At 42.6% G+C, this 17,550-nt stretch overlaps 1 protein-coding gene across 1 annotated transcript in view; it reads left to right on the plus strand.

The window, feature by feature from the left end:
• Positions 1-368: 368 nt before the first annotated feature.
• The window catches only part of GAB2 (GRB2 associated binding protein 2), a gene marked incomplete at both ends in the record, with an annotated part of 168,351 nt that continues 151,169 nt past the window's right edge, over positions 369-17,550 (plus strand). Inside the window, one exon of the mRNA XM_079709493.1 lies at positions 369-443. Coding sequence (XP_079565619.1) covers positions 369-443 — 75 coding nt within the window. The remainder of the gene's footprint in view (positions 444-17,550) is intronic.

Consider the following 17,550-nt stretch of genomic DNA (forward strand, 5'->3'; position numbering starts at 1 on the left):
CGTCCTTGCGAACCTCGGTCCTCTGGGGTCCAAAGGCGCGAGGCGCTGTTTGCGTCTTTGAAGGCGGCCCGCCCGGGGGCGCGGCGGGCTGTGGGCGTGGCGAGCGCGCGCCGCCCTTCCTGCCGGGGCGCCCCCACCGCGGCCGGACTGGGAGAGCGCGCGGGTGCGCGCGGGGAGAGCGGGCGCGCGGGGAGAGCGGGCGCGCGAGAGGCAGCCGGGCCGCGCCGCCTAGTCCTCGCCCCGCGGCCGCCGGCCGCCCCGGCCCCTCCCCTCCCCCGCGAGCTGCGCACCGCCGGCCGGCAGACCCAGCGGCCCGCGCCCGTGCCCTTGTCCGTCGACCCCGCGGCGGGCTCCAGGCGGCCGACAGCATGAGCGGCGGCGGCGACGTAGTGTGCACCGGCTGGCTGAGGAAATCGCCCCCCGAGAAGAAGTTGAGACGCTATGTGAGTGCGGGCGGGAGCGGGTGCGGGCGGGAGCGGGTGCGGCCGCCGAGGGCGCGAGCGGGGGGCCGAGGGGCTGGGGGCTCCGGGAGGGACGGTGCCGACGGGGAGGGCGGGCCCCGGGGAGGGGGGGTGCGAGGAGCTGCCGGCGGGTCCCGCGGCTCGGGGCTGTGTGAGGCTCCTGCACACCTGTCACAGGTGCGCTGCGAGGGGCGGGGCGGGCGGGCGACCAGGTTGAGGCTGCGGCTTGTTCTCCGCGGGGCGGGCGCGGCGGCGGCGCCTCTCTAGCCAGCCCCCCTGTAAAACTAAATCCAGTATTGAAGTTTGTATTAGATTGTTTTTGGAGACCGAAAGAGTTGATTCCCGGGGCTGGGGGACCATACTAACGCCGAGCGACTCCAGCCTGCGGGGCTGGGGGTAAAGGGGGGCGTAGGCTGTGGGGCCGCGCAGCCCGCCCCCCACAAAGGGCGAGGCGCCTCACACCCTTTCCCCCTTCCCTTTCTCTGGCCGCCCCTCCCGGTGGCCGCCTGCTTCCTTCCAGTCCACAGCCTCTGCATCATGGGCAGCGTCAGCAGCATGTGCAGTCCTTGTATTAAGTGACTCATTTGTTTGTCCCCCTTCTTTCCCTTTATTCCGTGTGCCTCTCACATGCATCCCCCCACCCCACCCCCCCGATGGTGACACTGCAGTTTGGTCTGCTACAACTGGCCCGGGTTTTGTGTTGTGCAGTCCTTGGGGTCTGGGGCCGGGAGAGATCAAGGTTCTCAGTTGCCAGGTGGTGCTAACCAACAGTGTTTACTGAAATTGCTGGGACAGCCTCTCCTTTCTAAGTGAGAAGCTGGCAACATCCTGGGGAAGGTCGTACAGCCTGGTGTGAGCGGTGAAGAGGTCTGGCTTTCTTTTTCCCCCCTCCACCAGAAGATGCCTTGCTTGATGGGGTCAAAGTACAAGATGGTGTCAGTTTCTGAGAATTGGCTGAAATCAGTCCTGAGCTATTCGACTGAGTTTGGAAATGGAATTAAGATCGCTAAAAGATGTCCCGGTCTCCCATCCTCTCCTCTTCCTTCCTATGAAATGCCCTTGTTAAACTGACTCTCGGTGCTGGACTCTCTGGGATCATTCCCACAGCATGGAAGTGAGCTGTTGCCTTCCAGCTGCAGTGCATCAAGGGAGCTCTGAATAGACCCTGCCCTCTGTCAGCTGCACCAGTGGCTGTCCATGGGGGGAGAGGCAAAAGCTTACCAGTTTCCTGTCTTGGCTCCCCAGATCAGAACCAAGGGACTTCTGGCCTCCGGATTGAGGAAGTGACATTCTGTTTTTCAAAGGAAGTGTGGTTGGGAGTGCAAGTGAGTGTGTATGTAAATGAAGTCAGGCTCTTATTTAGATCATTTGCTGGGGGGTGGGGGGAACCTCAGGATTTAGCACATGACTTTTTAAAGTGGACATAGATTTTAAATATAGTAGGGATGATACAATGAAGTGTTCATCTCAGTTTTAAAGCTCATTTTCAGAGACGTCCATGTAGCCAAAGAACTATAATTGTTAAGAAAGAAGATTTTCTCCTCTTGAGGGCCATATCAGTTCATTAGGAAAGGTGAATTTTTATATTAGGTTAATATAAAACTAGTAATGTTACTAATGCTATTAATGTTTTTACAACTGTAAAGCAAAACCAAAAATCTTTGGCCCCAAAGAGCTTCTGAAGACTATCAATAAAAGTGTAATACCATTCCATACCACCTACTGGAATAAAGTATCCAGTAAAAATATGACTCTTAATTGTCAAGTTAGAACACTACTCTAAACAACCTTGAAACTTTGTTTTGAAACAGTTTGCAAACAAGTTGACACTGTATCTACATTGACAGATGACTACTTCAACTCTATCACCCAGACTCTCTTTATGATCCATTTCTTGGGTATTTTTGTTCCCAAGCAACTTTAGCTCAAAATAACCGGGTTCAGAGGCTTTGGGGTCAACCACCTTTTTCTCTCATTTGAAGTACTTGACAGCCTATAGTCATAAGATGACCTCAGCCTTTTCCCATCTCCCTCGCAGCTCCAGCCCATAAGACCAAACTAGTAACAGCTTTTCTTAGACTAGGGTGTGATGTGTTCCATTGGTATGAATGGAAGTCTCCCCTACTGTGGAAGTTCACTTCCCTTAGTTGAAACTGAGCTGGTTTGTGTAACCCTAAACTCTTGGGGAACAGTCTTCCCATACATCTTCTTTTCTTTGAGGGTTTTGAGAATTTCTCTTTTAAGTTAGAACCTCTGTCAGCTCCCTCTGTTCGTTAGAGGCCCAAGTTCACTAGAACCAAACTAGGAAATTTCCTAGCCCCATTGCTAAACACACACCCCCAAATTGCTGCTTATTCTGGTATATATAATAGCCATTTGGCATTATAGATTGATAAATCTTCATTATAAGAATGTATCAAGAATCTGAAACAAGGGGAAAAGAAGTTTATGAAATCTATTGCAACTATTTTAAATTTTTTTAAAAACCTACTTCTTTTTTATCAATAATTTGGGGAGGAGGTAGGTGTAGGAGTAAAAATAAAGGAAGAAAGAAGCTATGGCAAATGTTACCAGGATTAGCTTTGGGGATTTCTTCATTGATGTCTTTTCTAATTTATTGATTATAAAAAAGTGTAAAAGATCTAGTCAGTATTTGCTGTGTGCCCTGGAGGAATTATAAAAAAAAATGACCTCTGGAAAATGGTGAGTGTTGCCTCTGGGGCATCACTGTATCATTGCAGTGGGAGGCTGGCAGAAGGAACAGTCCTCCCATCATGCTGCAATGTGCATGTATAAATGTGTGCATGCGCGCATGTGCACAGGTGTGAACACACACATGTATACATGTATATGAAGCTGAAATCAGATCTTCTTGAGGAAAAAAATACTTTATGACACACACTGCCCTGTAATTTTCTATTATTTTCACCGAGTTAAAAAATTTAGGGGAAAAGGTTGGCAGCAGCACTGCCCCCTAGTGGCTAATTTGGAGAAAGTTGTCTGTTGATTCTAAAGAACAATGGAATTAAGAAAACTTTATTTGTTAAATAAGCTCATTTATTAAATATATGTGTCCCAGGCACTGGATTAGATTCTGGGAGTAAAGGTTAATCCATCCCTTCAGTCTTAGCGGATGACATTGCTGCCTTCTTCACAAAGAAGATTGAAGCTATTATGGAGTAGCTGTTAGCACATATTGTGACCAAATTTCCATATTTACTTGTATCTGCATGGTTCCCTATCTTTTTCTGACTTCTCAGAGTAGAAGTACTATTTCTAACTGATTATCATTTTAATAGCCGTCTGTTGAGCATTTACCTGTGCCAAGCACTATGCTTAGACCATTCATCTCTTAATTTAATCATTTCAGCCCTAAGAAAAAGGAAGCGACTTGCCCAACATCACCTAGCTTTGTCCCAAAACCTGAGCTTTTTTTAAAATTTAACTTTATTTTCGGGTAATTGTAGAAGCTATGTAGTTGTAAAAATAGTGAAGAGATAACCCATGTACCCTTTACCCAGTTTCTCCTAACGGTAACTTCTTGCAAAATTATAGTACAATGAGATAATCAATATTTTGACAGTGATACAGTCAAGATATAGGACATTTCCATCAGCACATGATCCCTTATGTTGCCCTTTTATGGTCGCATCCTCTACCATCCCACACCCACCACATCCTTAACCCGCGATAATCACTAATCTCTTCTCCATTTTAATATATTATTATTATTTCAAGAGTGTTATGTAAATCGATTCATACAATACATAACTTTTTGGGATTGGCTTTTTTCATCCAGCATATTTCTCTGGAGATTCATCCAAGTTCTTGTATGTATCACTTGTTCATTCTTTATTATTGCTGAGCAATGTTCAACAGTATGGATGTACTACAGTTCATTTGTTTAACTGTTTACCATTGGTTTTAATTTACATTTCCCTATGGCCAATGATGTTGAATATCTTTTCATATGATATTTGCCATCTGTATATTCTCTTTGGTCAAATGTCTCTCTTCAAGTCTTTAGTCCATTTTCTATTTGGATTGTTTGCTTTTTTTACTGTTGAGTTTTGAGGGTTTTCTGTATGCTCAAGATACCAGTCCTCATCAAATATGTAGTTTGCAAATATTTTCTCCCAGTCTGAAGCTTGTCTTTTCATCCACTTAACAAGGTCTTTCCAGAGCAAAAGGTTTTGATTTGGATAAAGTCCATTTTACCAATTTTACATTTTATGGGTTGTATTATTTTGGTCAAATGTAAGAACTCTTTGCCCAGCCCAGTTGTAGAGATTTTCTCTGTGTTTTTCCTCCCAAATATTTTATGGTTTTATATTTTTCATTTAAGTCCATGATCTGTTTTAAGTTAATTTTTGTATAAGATGTGAAACTTAGGTTGAGATTTTATTTTATTCATTAGCAGTAGTAGTAGTACTTGGCAATGGATGCCTGATTGCTCCAACACCGTTTGTTGACCAGGCTGTGCTGCCTTCATTGAATTGCTTTTGCACCTTTGTCATAAAGCAGTTGGGCAATTTGTGTGGGCCTGTTTCTGGGTTCTCTGTACTGATTCATCATCTCATGTGTCTATCCCTCTGCAATACCACATACTCTTGATAACTCTAGCTTTTTGATGAGTCTTCAAATCTGGTAGACTGATTCCTCCGCTTTATTCTTGATCAGATTATTCTTAAATTTTTCTGAAAGGTAAATTTGAAAAGTCAGCACATCATTAGAAAATTTGAACAATATTAAAGTATAAATAAAAATTACCTGTAATCCCATTATCCTTGAATTTTTTCTTTAAACTTGTCTTCTCAACAGAGAATGTGAATGTAACAAATATAATTTAGTTCAGTAATTTATCAAGCAGCCATTATGTGCCAAGCACTCAAATTCTGGGACTACAAAGAAGAAAAAGAAAGGGTTCCTTGAGAGGTGGCCCTAACTAGAAGTAAGCCAAGAGAAGAAAGCTTTCCAGCCAGAGAGACCACTGACAGTGGAGGCCAAGTGACAAGGGCCTGAAGAGTGTGTGCGGGACACTAAAAACAGTTTGGTGTTGCTGGACCGTCAGCAGGATGATGGAAGTAGTGGGCTATGAGACTGGAGAGGTAGGCAAGAGAGAACATACAGGCTGGTAAGAAGAGCGGACAAGTTAAAATGGTCAACAGTGCATGACAAGGTGCTCAGCATCAGCAGTCATTAGGGAAATGCAAATCAAAACCATAATGAGTTATCACTTCACACCTGTTAGAATGGCTGTCCTCAAAAAGACAAGAGATAATAAGTGGTGGCAAGGATGTAGAGAAAAGGGAACCCTTGTTGCACTGTTGGTGGGAATGCAAATTGTTGCAGCCCCTATGGAAAACAGTATGGAGGGTCCTCAAAAAACTAAAAATAGAACTGTCCCATGATCCAACAATTCCACTTCTGAGTATATATCCAAAGGAAGTGAAAATAGGGTATTGAAGAAATATCTACACCACAGTGTTTGTTGCAGCATTATTCACACTAGCCAAGATATGGAAACAACCCAAGTGTCTATGAATGGATGAATGGATAAAGAAGATGTGAAAAATATATATATATATACACACACATATACATACATAGATACATACACACACAATGCAATAATATTCAACCATGAGAGAGAAGGAAATTCTGCCATTTGCAGCAACCTGAATGGACCCTGAGGGCATTATGCTGAGTGAAATAAGTCAGAGAAAGACAAATATTGCATGATATCACTTACATGGGGAATCTAAAAAAAGCCAAACTTAAAGAAATAGTAGAATAGTGGCTACCAGAGGCTAGGGTGTGGGAAAATTGAAGAGATGTTAATCAAAGGGTACAAACTTCCAATTAGAAGATGAATAACATCTAGAGATCTAATGCGCAGCATTGTAATTTTAGTTACTGTATTGTACACTTGAAAATTGCTAAAAGAGTAGATCTTAAATGTTCTCACCACAAAAGAGAATTATGTGATGTGAATGGGGGTATTAGCTAAAGCTACAGTGATAATGATACGAATGTATATGAATGTAGCAAATCGACATGTTGTACACCTTAAACTTACACAGTGTTATATGTCAATTATTTCTCAATAAAGCTGGGGGGGAAAAAAGAACAGGCGAGAAGGAGGTCTTCAGAAACTAGAGTGAATTGAAGATTTGTTTCTAGACCATCCTAAGCAGCCAGGGCTTTATATCAACATATTATTTGAGTATTTAAACAAATGCTCTTTCTGGTCCCAATTCCTGGGACAGATAGCCATATGGAAATTCCTTTTAGCAGCTTTCTGCTCTGTGGTCCTAATCACTGGAGTGATTCTTCGATTGTGTTCACAACATCAAAGAGACTGCTCTGTTCCAGGGCCAGTCTCCTGAGTGTCTTGTCACTAGCGTTGGGTCAGAATTTCTCATTTGGAAGCAACCCTTATGTCTATCAACAGATGAACGGATAAATAAAATATGGATGTACATGCAATGGAATATTGTTCATCCTTAAAAAAGAAGGAAATTTTTATACATGGACTTACTACAAAATGGATGAACCTCCGTGGCATTATACTAAGTAAAGTAAACCAATCACAGAAAGAAAAATATTGTGTGATTCCACTTCAGTGAAGTACCTAGAGGAATCAAATTCATAGAGACTTGCCAGGAACTGGGAAGAGGGAAGAATAGGGAACTGTTGTTTAATGGGTAGAGAGTTTCGGTTTTTCAGATGAAAAGTTCTTGAGATGGATGTTGGTGATGGTAGCACAACAATGTGAATATTTAATGCCACTGAACTCTGCACTTTAAAATGGTTAAGATGGTAGATTTTACGTTATATGTATTTTTCCACATGTTAAAAAGAAGAAATGCCTCATTTGTTAGTACTTGGCCCTGCTAATACTTTAGTCCAAGAGAAAAGACAGGATGGAATCGCCGCAGCCTTGAATGAGAATGGAATGTACAGCTACCCCTCCCCCAGCTTTATGCTTGCCTCTTTTTATTTATCTACCAGTTGTCAAAATAGTGAGTGGATTCCTTAGTAGCTTTCAAAGTGATCAGTTAAGGTATTTTGGAGTAGCATTATGAGCTCACACATTTATACACATTTGATGTGTTCGAACCTGTTCTGGTTGTTGTCCTTATTGATGCTCAGATTGTACTCTTTAGCCAGTGGGAGGCTATTCAAGTTGGCTTCTGAGTCCTTTTGACATAACCTTACTAGTAGGTTTGTTATCTGATACGACAGTTTGTTATCTGATACGACAAGATGTTCCAGGCCTATCTTGTACGTTTCTGATCCATACTTTGAATTAACCATTTCCTCGAAGAGTTCTTTTCTTTTATTAAAAATGGTATCTAGAAAGCACATGGGCTTTAAGGGGTGCTCATTGCTTTTGGGTTGGTCACACACACTTAGTTTCAAATATTATCAAGATTTCATCACAGTGGCTTCATCTATCCCTTTTACTGTTTCTTTGCTGAAATATCTTAAAGCAAATTCTTAGACATGTACATAAGTCTTATAAACATGTGTGTGAAAACAAAGGAAAAAAAACAAAAATGAAAAAAAAAGAAGTCTGTGAAAATACCATACCTTCTGTTCACACACATTTCCCCTGGTCAGACATTTATGTTACTTCTAATTATTCACATTTCTGTTTTAAAGATGGAACATCTTCTGAGAGTTTCACCCCAGCTGATAAGCCACAGGATTTAGGTGTCATTAACTATCACCGCAGTACACTTGGAAGATTTTCTTGGATAGGCAATCATATCTTTCCTTAGCCTGCCTTGGAAAAACGCACCAGTTGGAGGTTTGCTGGCTTGCAAGAGCAAGGGAAAGGGCTAAGGTTTATAAGTAGAGAGGTTAACATTCTTGTGAGGACTATAGGAATGAATCTGTTGTTTTGATCTTTTGATATAATTTTCTAGAGGCAAAAATGGGTGTAGTCTAGATAGGCATATAATTTTTTGCATACCAACAGAGGCTACAATATGTTGAGTTTAATGCCCATTAGAAGTCTAAAGATACTATCATTGATGAATAGTGAGTCTACAGTGTACATGGTATTCCCCTCTGAGTTTACAATCTTGTCGGGGAAGCAGCTTGAATCATAATGGCAGACAATATAAATGGCAAAGACCAGTGCTGTAGGAGCCCAGGAGAGATTGGTCTAGTGTGGTCAGTGATCCCAGTGTCACAAGACCTATGTTTAGATTTTACTTGCTGGGGAATCTGCCATTTTACCTTTCTGCACCCATTTTCTCCTGCATTCTTAGCACTTGGTTCACGTGTCACCTTGTGGCAGCCTTTCCTGCCCTATCTTCCCCATCAAAATGAGTTATGAAACCCCTTCTCCACGTTCCTGTCATTATGCCTTAGTACCATTGACTAACTTGATTTATGCTGTGCTTCCCCCCAGAATGGTAGCTTCTGGACTGCACCATGTCCTTTGTTCATCCTTGTAGCCCTGGTTCCTAAAACCTAGTTATTGGTTGACTAGGACTTTATATGCTTTTAAGTCTGAACAAATACTTCTTTAAGATTGGTTACATTTCTTTGGAGAAGAAAGAGCTTGAGCTGGAATTGGATTGAAAGTAATTTTTTTTTTTCTTTTAGCAGCAGGTTTTGGAAACTTTGATGGGATAGGCTTTTAAAATTGAATTTTTTGGTAATATTTAAATTTCACTCTTATAAAAAAGTTATTATAGGGCTTCCCTGGTGGCGCGGTGGTTGAGAGTCCGCCTGCTGATGCAGGGGACACGGGTTCGTGCCCCGGTCCGGGAAGATCCCACATGCCGCGGAGCGGCTGGGCCCGTGAGCCATGGCCGCTGAGCCTGCGCGTCGGGAGCCTGTGCTCCGCAATGGAAGAGGCCACAACAGTGAGAGGCCTGCGTACCGCAAAAAAAAAAAAAAAAAAAAAAAAAAAAAATTATTATAAATCAGAATATTATCAAAAAGCAAATAGCAACATTAATAAAAAGCACCTGTAATACTCCTACTACAGCATATACATTGTTAACATTTTAGTGTATTTCCTAGTCTCTTCTGTGTCTACAGTGTGCTTTGTATACTTTATAAAATCAGAGTGAGACTGTACCACCTTTTGTATGCTTTAAGTTATATAGTATTGAAAATATTTCCCTGTGTCACAGTCTTCTAAGACGTGGCTTTTAATGGTTGCTTAAGCATAATGTGACATAACACAGAGCTTCTCAAGTATGTGTAATATAAGGACACTTTAAACAAACATTTTTACATGTTCTTGATGTTGAATTAAATTATCTTTATTATTATGTTTCCCAAATGTCTATAAACAAAACTATGAGGTATAAATGTATACTTATAGCCCTTCTACAATTATAAAACCAAAACAAATTTTCAGATTAACTTCAGAGCCAATATAATTCACATTAACAACACTGGATATTTTGCTGAAACTAAATTGCTGCTTAAAATGTAGATATGGCCCTTATTCTTTTTTTTTTTTTTTGGCCGCATTGGGTCCTTGTGGGCTTTCTCTAGTTGCGGTAAGCGCGGGCTACTCTTCATTGCGGTGAGTAGACTTCTCATTGCGGTGGCTTCTCTTGTTGCAGAGCACGGACTCTGGGCACGCGGGCTTCAGTAGTTGTGGGACACAGGCTCAGTAGTTGTGGCTTGTGGGCTCTAGAGTGCAGGCTCAGTAGTTGTGGCACACGGGCTTAGTTGCTCCGTGGCATGTGAGATCTTCCCAGACCAGGGATTGAACCTATGTCCCCTGCGTTGGCAGGCAGATTCTTAACCACTGCACCACCAGGGAAGTCCCGGCCCTTATTTTTATGGAAGCTTCTGTTCTGTGTGCCATGCTTTTCTTCGTTTGACCTATAGTGAAACTTTGGTTTGTATAGCAAGCCATTTGGCTTTTAATTGGTATGACTGCATTATTTATATGCAGTCACCTCTGTCCTTCTTTCTCATTAGTCATTAGCCTATGAAATTTAGAGAACTTAATACTTAACATCAATAAGATTATAAATGCAAATGCTGGTAATCAAGAAGCATCTTTCACTTGTAAGATGATCATTCACATGATTGAGACTATATTTACATATTTTAAGATCACCCTTGAGATAAAAATTCAATATTGAAAAATATTTTGAAGTGGATTTGCAGATCCCTGGGGATGACGTGTCTTTGGGCCCCATTTGAAAAATCCTGGTGTGACTGTAGAATTCATGGGCTCTGAGGTGGGCTCTGGGTTGGAATCCAAACTAAGCCTTCCCTGTGCTCTGTGGGTTTGAGCAAGTTTCTTAATCTTTCAGAGCTTTCATTTCCTAAACTGTGAAGTGTAGATAATGGTAACTTTAATCAATTAATTGAATAATTTTAACTCAGAGGGGTGCAAACATGAATGCTTTTTTTCCCCTCTAGTCAGAATTCCCAACTGTGCTTTGTCAAAATCTTCCTTTCCTCTAGGGGACAGATCCCTTGATGGTACCTAGGGCAGAGTCCACAGACTTCTGGTCACTGTGGGTTCTTGAAAGTGCACCATTGTAAAATTTCACTATTATCTAATTGAAAGCTTTTCCTACTCCTATTGCTGACCAGACTTGTGGCTCTGGGGGTGTGAAGTGGGAAAAGGTAGATTTGTTTTACCTTTCTGCTTCTGTTCCCTGTCCCTCACCTCAGAGAGTTTGGGGGCGGGAGGACAGTCTGTCTGGGGTATTTCTTCCCTGCTCCCTTCTAGGTCCCAGAGGTTGGTGTGTAGGGATGGGCAAGAGGGAGAGGGACAGGGATAAGTGTCTCTTACCTGGCTGCTCTTAGGTCCTCCTTGATGACATTTACTGGTTGCCTGACCAGCACTGCCTATGTGCACTCCCCATGATTGTGAGTTCCTTAGAGGATAGGCTTTCTCACCGTGTGCTCTCCAGACCTGGAGAGGAAACTGGTATTATGTTCTTTCAACCTCTTTTAGGCCAAGCCCTCCCCTTCTTGTTATCCCACAGCTGGGGCCCACTTGCCCAATGGACAGCCCTCTTAGGTGGGGACCTGGCAAGAGGGCTTAAGACCATCAATTTCCGTGAGACTTCTTGACCAAGGGGACTCATGTCCATGCCAAGCAGTGGGGGAGCAGTGCTGCTGCCCCTTCTCACCCCATTTCTCCTTCCCCTGTCCAGAATGGTCCAGGGCAGATGTGTAATTCAGCTGCCTGAGCAGATATTCACCAAGCATTATGATTTTAAAAAATTCTTGTCCCAATTCTTTTTTTGTGGCACCCCTGAACTCAGTAACTGATTGATTTAGAGGAGCCCACTGCGGGGGTAGGGAGAGTACCACCCCAAAATACAGCATGACCCACTAGGTCAGATCCATGGTTCCCCCTCCCCATCTCTACTCTTCTTTTGTGGGCTGTGGAGGGGGGAGGGGCAGTGCAGGGGCACAAACGGGGGCTGGGTTAAAAGGATTCATACTACAGCTTCTTAATACATCCTTGAATTAGCCCAGCCTCAGTTACTGACTGCTGTCTACTTTGTGGGGAGCTCACCTCCTCTCTATTTTTAGCTATGGGTTCTATTTACCAATCTGGTGCAACTGGAACTTTATAAATTGCTGTGGTATTAAATATGATAATGCCAGGCTCATTGTAAGCACTCTATAAACAGTAACTGTTACAGTTATTGAAGTGCCAAGTTTATTTGACTCTTCTCTTGTTAGACATTTAGGTAGTTTACTCTTTTCCACTATTTTAAATAATGCTGTGATGATCTTTATAGCAAAGACTTTTATCCTTAGGACAAATTGCTATAAATGGAATTTCTAATTCAAAGAGTGCAGTTATTTGCATGGTTTTTGTTACATCATACCAAATTGCCTCTCAGAAAGGATAGAATTTTGCTTTCCCTGATTCTTCTTTGATACCTGATTCTTCTTTGATAATAGATAGTATACTTTTTGAAAATACTTGATAATTTGACCGGTGAAAAAGTAGTCCCTGATTTTAATTTGGATTTATTTGATTGCTACTGGTTTGAATACATTTTCATATATTAAAGACTCGTATTTTTTTAGCAAGTTGCTTGTTCAGATGATGGGTGCTTTTCGATATAAATAGGAAGACTGAGTAGTTTTAGGTATGAAAAAAAAGGGAGCTTGGAATAACTTGAGCAGGGAATCTCCAGCAGTAGGGAGGGAAAAGAATGACCGCATCTGACCAGACGTTCCTCTTATTTATCAGTTGCCTTCTGAGACCTTTTAGCTCTGATTCCATAGATTTCTCCCGTGCAGGCTTCTCGTTTTAATTTGGTTTCAAGGCCTACGTCAGATGTCATCTACTTTGTGCCACTTCCTGGTTTCCTCCTGAAGGACATGTGTCTTCCCACATCATCCCACCATACCTCCCTACAGCTTTTAGGACGATGCTGTTTGACTGTGTTTTTAGATCTCTCCCCTTAATTACACAGGCTCCTCAAAGGCAGCGATTTTTCTTTTTTTGACCTCTAGTGTTTGGCACAAAGGCACTCAAGGAGGAAGTAAGGTGATGAGTAAGAATCATCCTTTTTCTCTGGTAGCTCACAGTTTATCAAAGAAAATGGACATCTAAACTTACTAAATATAATGGAGAGTGTTCTGCTATGCTAGAGGTTGTGGATAATGTTACAGGGGAGTGGAATAGAGGAATTTCACTTAAAGTGGGGTAGTATCAGAGAAAGCTATGGTGAGAATGACAGTGGAGCTGGGCTTTGAAGAATGAGTAGGAGTTCATCAAACAGATGGGAGAAGAACATTTCAAGTAATAACAGCTTATCAAAGGCCTAAAGATACAGGCACATGGATGTCAAGCGAAAGTATATGGATGGGGAAGGATTAAGAATGAGGTTCAAGTGGCCCCCTCTGTTCTCCCCAAGGCCCCATCTTCATTACCTTTACTCACCATGATCCCTTTGCTTTGTCTGGAATATCTCCCCCTGTCTCCTCGGACCCTAGCAATCATTCTGCAAAGTTACTGAATACTTATTGTACACCATGCACCAAGGACAATAGACAGAAATGGGTTCATGGGCATCTTTGAATGGCATCATGGGAATGTTAGCCCCATGCTGAAAATCTACACAAGAGAATGGTGTCTTACCCAGATACTTTTTGGACTGCTAAGATTCCAAATAACTAAAACATTTTCTATTATAGCAACTGTAGATAAAATAGTTATTCTTAGCAATCAAAAGAGTATTATAATTTCTTTACTTCCCCATGATAACAGTTTCTCTCAAACCAGGCTTAGGAAATCAAAGAAAATATAGTTTCATATCTTTTTATATAACTGATCTTCTTTTCTGTCAGTTCACATCTGTTGTTCCAGTTTCTTTTCCTTCATGATAAATCTTTGGACATGATAAGGCATGCCCAAAACATAGTGGCATAAAACAACCACTTTATTTAGCACACAGATAGTCAGACGGGGCATGGCAGGGACTTGTTTCTTCTCCCAGATGTCTGGGACCTCAGCTGGGAAGACTTGAATGGCACAGCATCCCTCACTGCTGGGAACTGGAATCATCTGAAAGTGTCTTCACTCACATAACTGTCAACAGGGTTGGGATGACTCAAAGGCTCCATTCAGCTGGGGCTGTTGACCAAGAGTGTCTGGAGGTGGCCTCTACATGCAGCCTGGGCTTCCTCCCAACATGGCAGCCTCTAAGTAATCAGACTTCTTACAGGGTGGCTCGGGGCTCCAAGAGTGAGGGTCTTAGTGGCCAAGGTGGCAACTACATGGCCTTTTTAGTGACCTCATCTTAGAAGTCACGCAGTGTTACTTTTGCCATATCTAGTGGTCAGAGGAGTCTCAGGCCCACTCAGATTCAAGGAAAGGGAACATAGATGCCCAACTTCTTGGCAGATGGAATGTCAAAGAATTTGTGGCCGTGTTTTAAAACTGCCATAATTTATAAGATTTTAATTTTTCAGCATAAACAATCTCCTTTGAATCTTTTCAAAGTTCAACTTCCTAATCAGAGCCCTTTGAGTAAACACTTCATTCTTCAGAGTTCTGCCCACTTACCTTTCTAAACCCCCAAATCTTATTCCATCAGGGCAGGGATTTTGTTTGCATCACTTATCTCCAAGTCCTCACCAACCCAGAACAGTGTCTGGCAAATAGTTGATGCTTAATACCTGTTACTGACTGCTTCATGAGAATGCTTACTCTGTCTCTGTATGAGTTAGAGAGAAGATGTCTGTGTGGCCATCCACACTGATGTCTGTGTGGTGTACTCTGCTTCATTGTCTTGTTTGGAATGTATCCTGGAGTTGTCTGTTGAGTTGTAACTAGTCCTGTCTGTCCTTTGGGAGTGATGTGCAGGAACCCACTATGGAGGTTGTGGTGCTAGACATTTGTCTCAAAGTCCCTGTGCACTGAGACCTCTTTGCTCCAACCACAGACCTCTGCTGGTCCACCAGTCTTTTAGCAACTTCTAGATGCCCTGAGTGCCAGGCAGGCTTTAGGGAGGGAGCACTGGCTCTGGCTTTAGGGAGAGAGCACTGCTGCCCCAAGCTCATCCTTCTGGCTGTCTCCTGCGGCTACATCCGAGCCCTTGCTCCCATACACATATTGACACAGAGCTGAAGATTGAACTTCAGTAGCCTGAAGGCCACCCCCATGTTCTGTATGGTAAATGGGAGTCTCAGGGTTTCTGCAGTTCCATTGCTCCCTAAGTTGAACGGGTTTTGGTGACAAGAAGGAATGTGTATGTGGGGAGGGGGTGTGTGAATGAGGACTGTGTCTTTGTTTACCAGTTCTACTCCCTTCCTTCCCCATAAGGCCAGAGCGAGTGGGCTTCTCTTTTACTTCCGCTTCTATGGCTGGGGCTTCTCCTATATCACATCCTCCTTTCCAACTCAAACTTAGCTGCAAATAAGGAGGCACTTTATAGATGGAGCACATGATGAGAAACTGCTCTGTCAACAAGGGAACACAAATTAGGAAACATTTCAAAAATATTGTAACAGTTACTCTCCATTACATTAAGCACAAGTAAAATGACCTTAACTAGTTATGGACCAGCCGCCTTCCACCAGACCACATTTTCACAACACCAGTACCACAGTGGGAGCCTGGAGAGTCTGTTTGAGGAAGGTGTGAGTGCATTGTCAGGACTCTTAAGTGCTGCCCGGTCCTTGTTGCTGACTTTAAAAAGTGAATCCTTGAGTGTCAATTTTCTCTTCAGTAAAATGGGGATATGCTACCCGTCTTCTGATTGGCAGCTACTACAAGTTCAGCATCATTGTTAAATGAATGCTTAGATGATTTCCATGGAAACCAGTTTCCCATCTCATTCTTCCTGAAGTTTCCTAACACTGTTTCCAAAAGACCTGGGGTGCTTTAGAAAATATAGATGCCAGCCTGCTCTGGTCTAAATGAATCAGAACCTCTGAGGGATGGGGCCCAGGGATTTGTGTTAAGAAGTTAATTCATGTGACTTTGGGCACCCCCTGATTAAAAACCTCTGCCAAAAAAAAGACTAGAGATACAATATTGTAGTGTTCTGGGGGCAAGTCTTTTAATGAGACTGTCTAAGGCTTCTGTTTAAGTTGGACTTGACCAGGTGAGAAATCACTTATTTACAGCTTGCTGTTGTGGCCTCCAAAGTGATAGCCTTGCCAAGCCTGGTTTCTATTCCAAACCCTTTGTAAACCAAGGGGACAGAGGCAAAGTGCCGCCTTATTTGCATGAGTGTCCCTATCAGGGTTTTCTATTAACTGGACTTATGGTTGGTGAGCTTTGAGCCAGTAAGTGCTATGCTCTTTTGTTACTGCACTTGGTGTGCCTGGTGTTAATGTAAACTGTCTGTCTAAAGCTGCCTGATCCTAAACTGATGCATTTGTGTGATGGTGGATACAAAGGGATCTATATTATCCTGAAGAGAACAAAGCAGCATTATCTTTTCCTTGTAGGAAGTTATTGTGCAACAAATGCCTAAAATGTCTCCTGGGTACAAGGACCTCTGCTAGGCACAGTGAGGGATAAGCCTTATAACAAGGACTCATATGAAGCTGATAATACTGGTAACCCGTGGGGATTTGGGTGGGAGGGATGGTCAAAGGGGGTTCGACTTTATAATGTCTCAATTCTTTTCTTTTTTACTTTATTAAGATATAGTTCACATACCATAACATTTGCCTTTTTGTTTTGTTTTGTTTTGTTTTTTGAGGTATGAGAGCCTCTCACTATTGTGGCCTCTCCCGTTGCGGAGCACAGGCTCTGGACGCGCAGGCTCAGCGGCCATGGCTCACGGGCCCAGCCACTCCATGGCATGTGGGATCTTCCCAGACCGGGGCGCAAACCCGTGTCCCCTGCATCGGCAGGCGGACTCTCAACCACTGCGCCACCAGGGAAGCCCCCAAATTTGCCATTTTACAGTGTACAATTCAGTGTTTTGAGTATAATTCACACAGTTGTACATCACCACTGCCTAATTCCAGAACAATCCCACCCCAAAAGGAAACTCCGTACCCATCAAGTAGCCATTCTCCATTCCCTTCTCCATTCTCTTCTCCCCAAAGCTCATGGCAACCACCCTTGCTTTCTGCCTCTATGGATTGGCCTGTTGTGGATATTCCATATAAATGGAATCACATACTATGTGACCTTTTATGTCCACCTTCTTTCACTGAACATAATGATCTCCAGGTTCATCCACGCTGTAGCATTTACATACTTCATTCCTTTTTGTCTGAATAATATTCCATTGTGTGAATATATCACATTTTGTTTAACAAGTTTAATGTGATTGTTAAAATGAATGCTTGGGTGATTTGTATGGAAACCAGTTTCCCATCCCATTCTTTCCAAAGGACCCAGCGGAATTGTTAGGTCATATGGTAACTCTGTGTTTAACTTTTTAAGGAGCTGCCAAATGGTTTGTCTCAACTTTTTTATAAAAAGAATATATTCATATTATTTTTGTAGTTATGAACCAATTTTTAAATTACTTTAAAAATAGAACAGAAAGTATTACAGAGGATGCAAAGAAGAGTGTATATCCAGTTCTGATTGTATTCTCTGGAATTCACCAGGTTCTGTTGCTTCTTAATTTTTGATAAAGTCACAGAA

Source organism: Hyperoodon ampullatus (assembly GCF_949752795.1).
Source record: "Hyperoodon ampullatus genome assembly, chromosome: 7".
Classification (NCBI taxonomy): Eukaryota; Metazoa; Chordata; class Mammalia; order Artiodactyla; family Ziphiidae; genus Hyperoodon; species Hyperoodon ampullatus.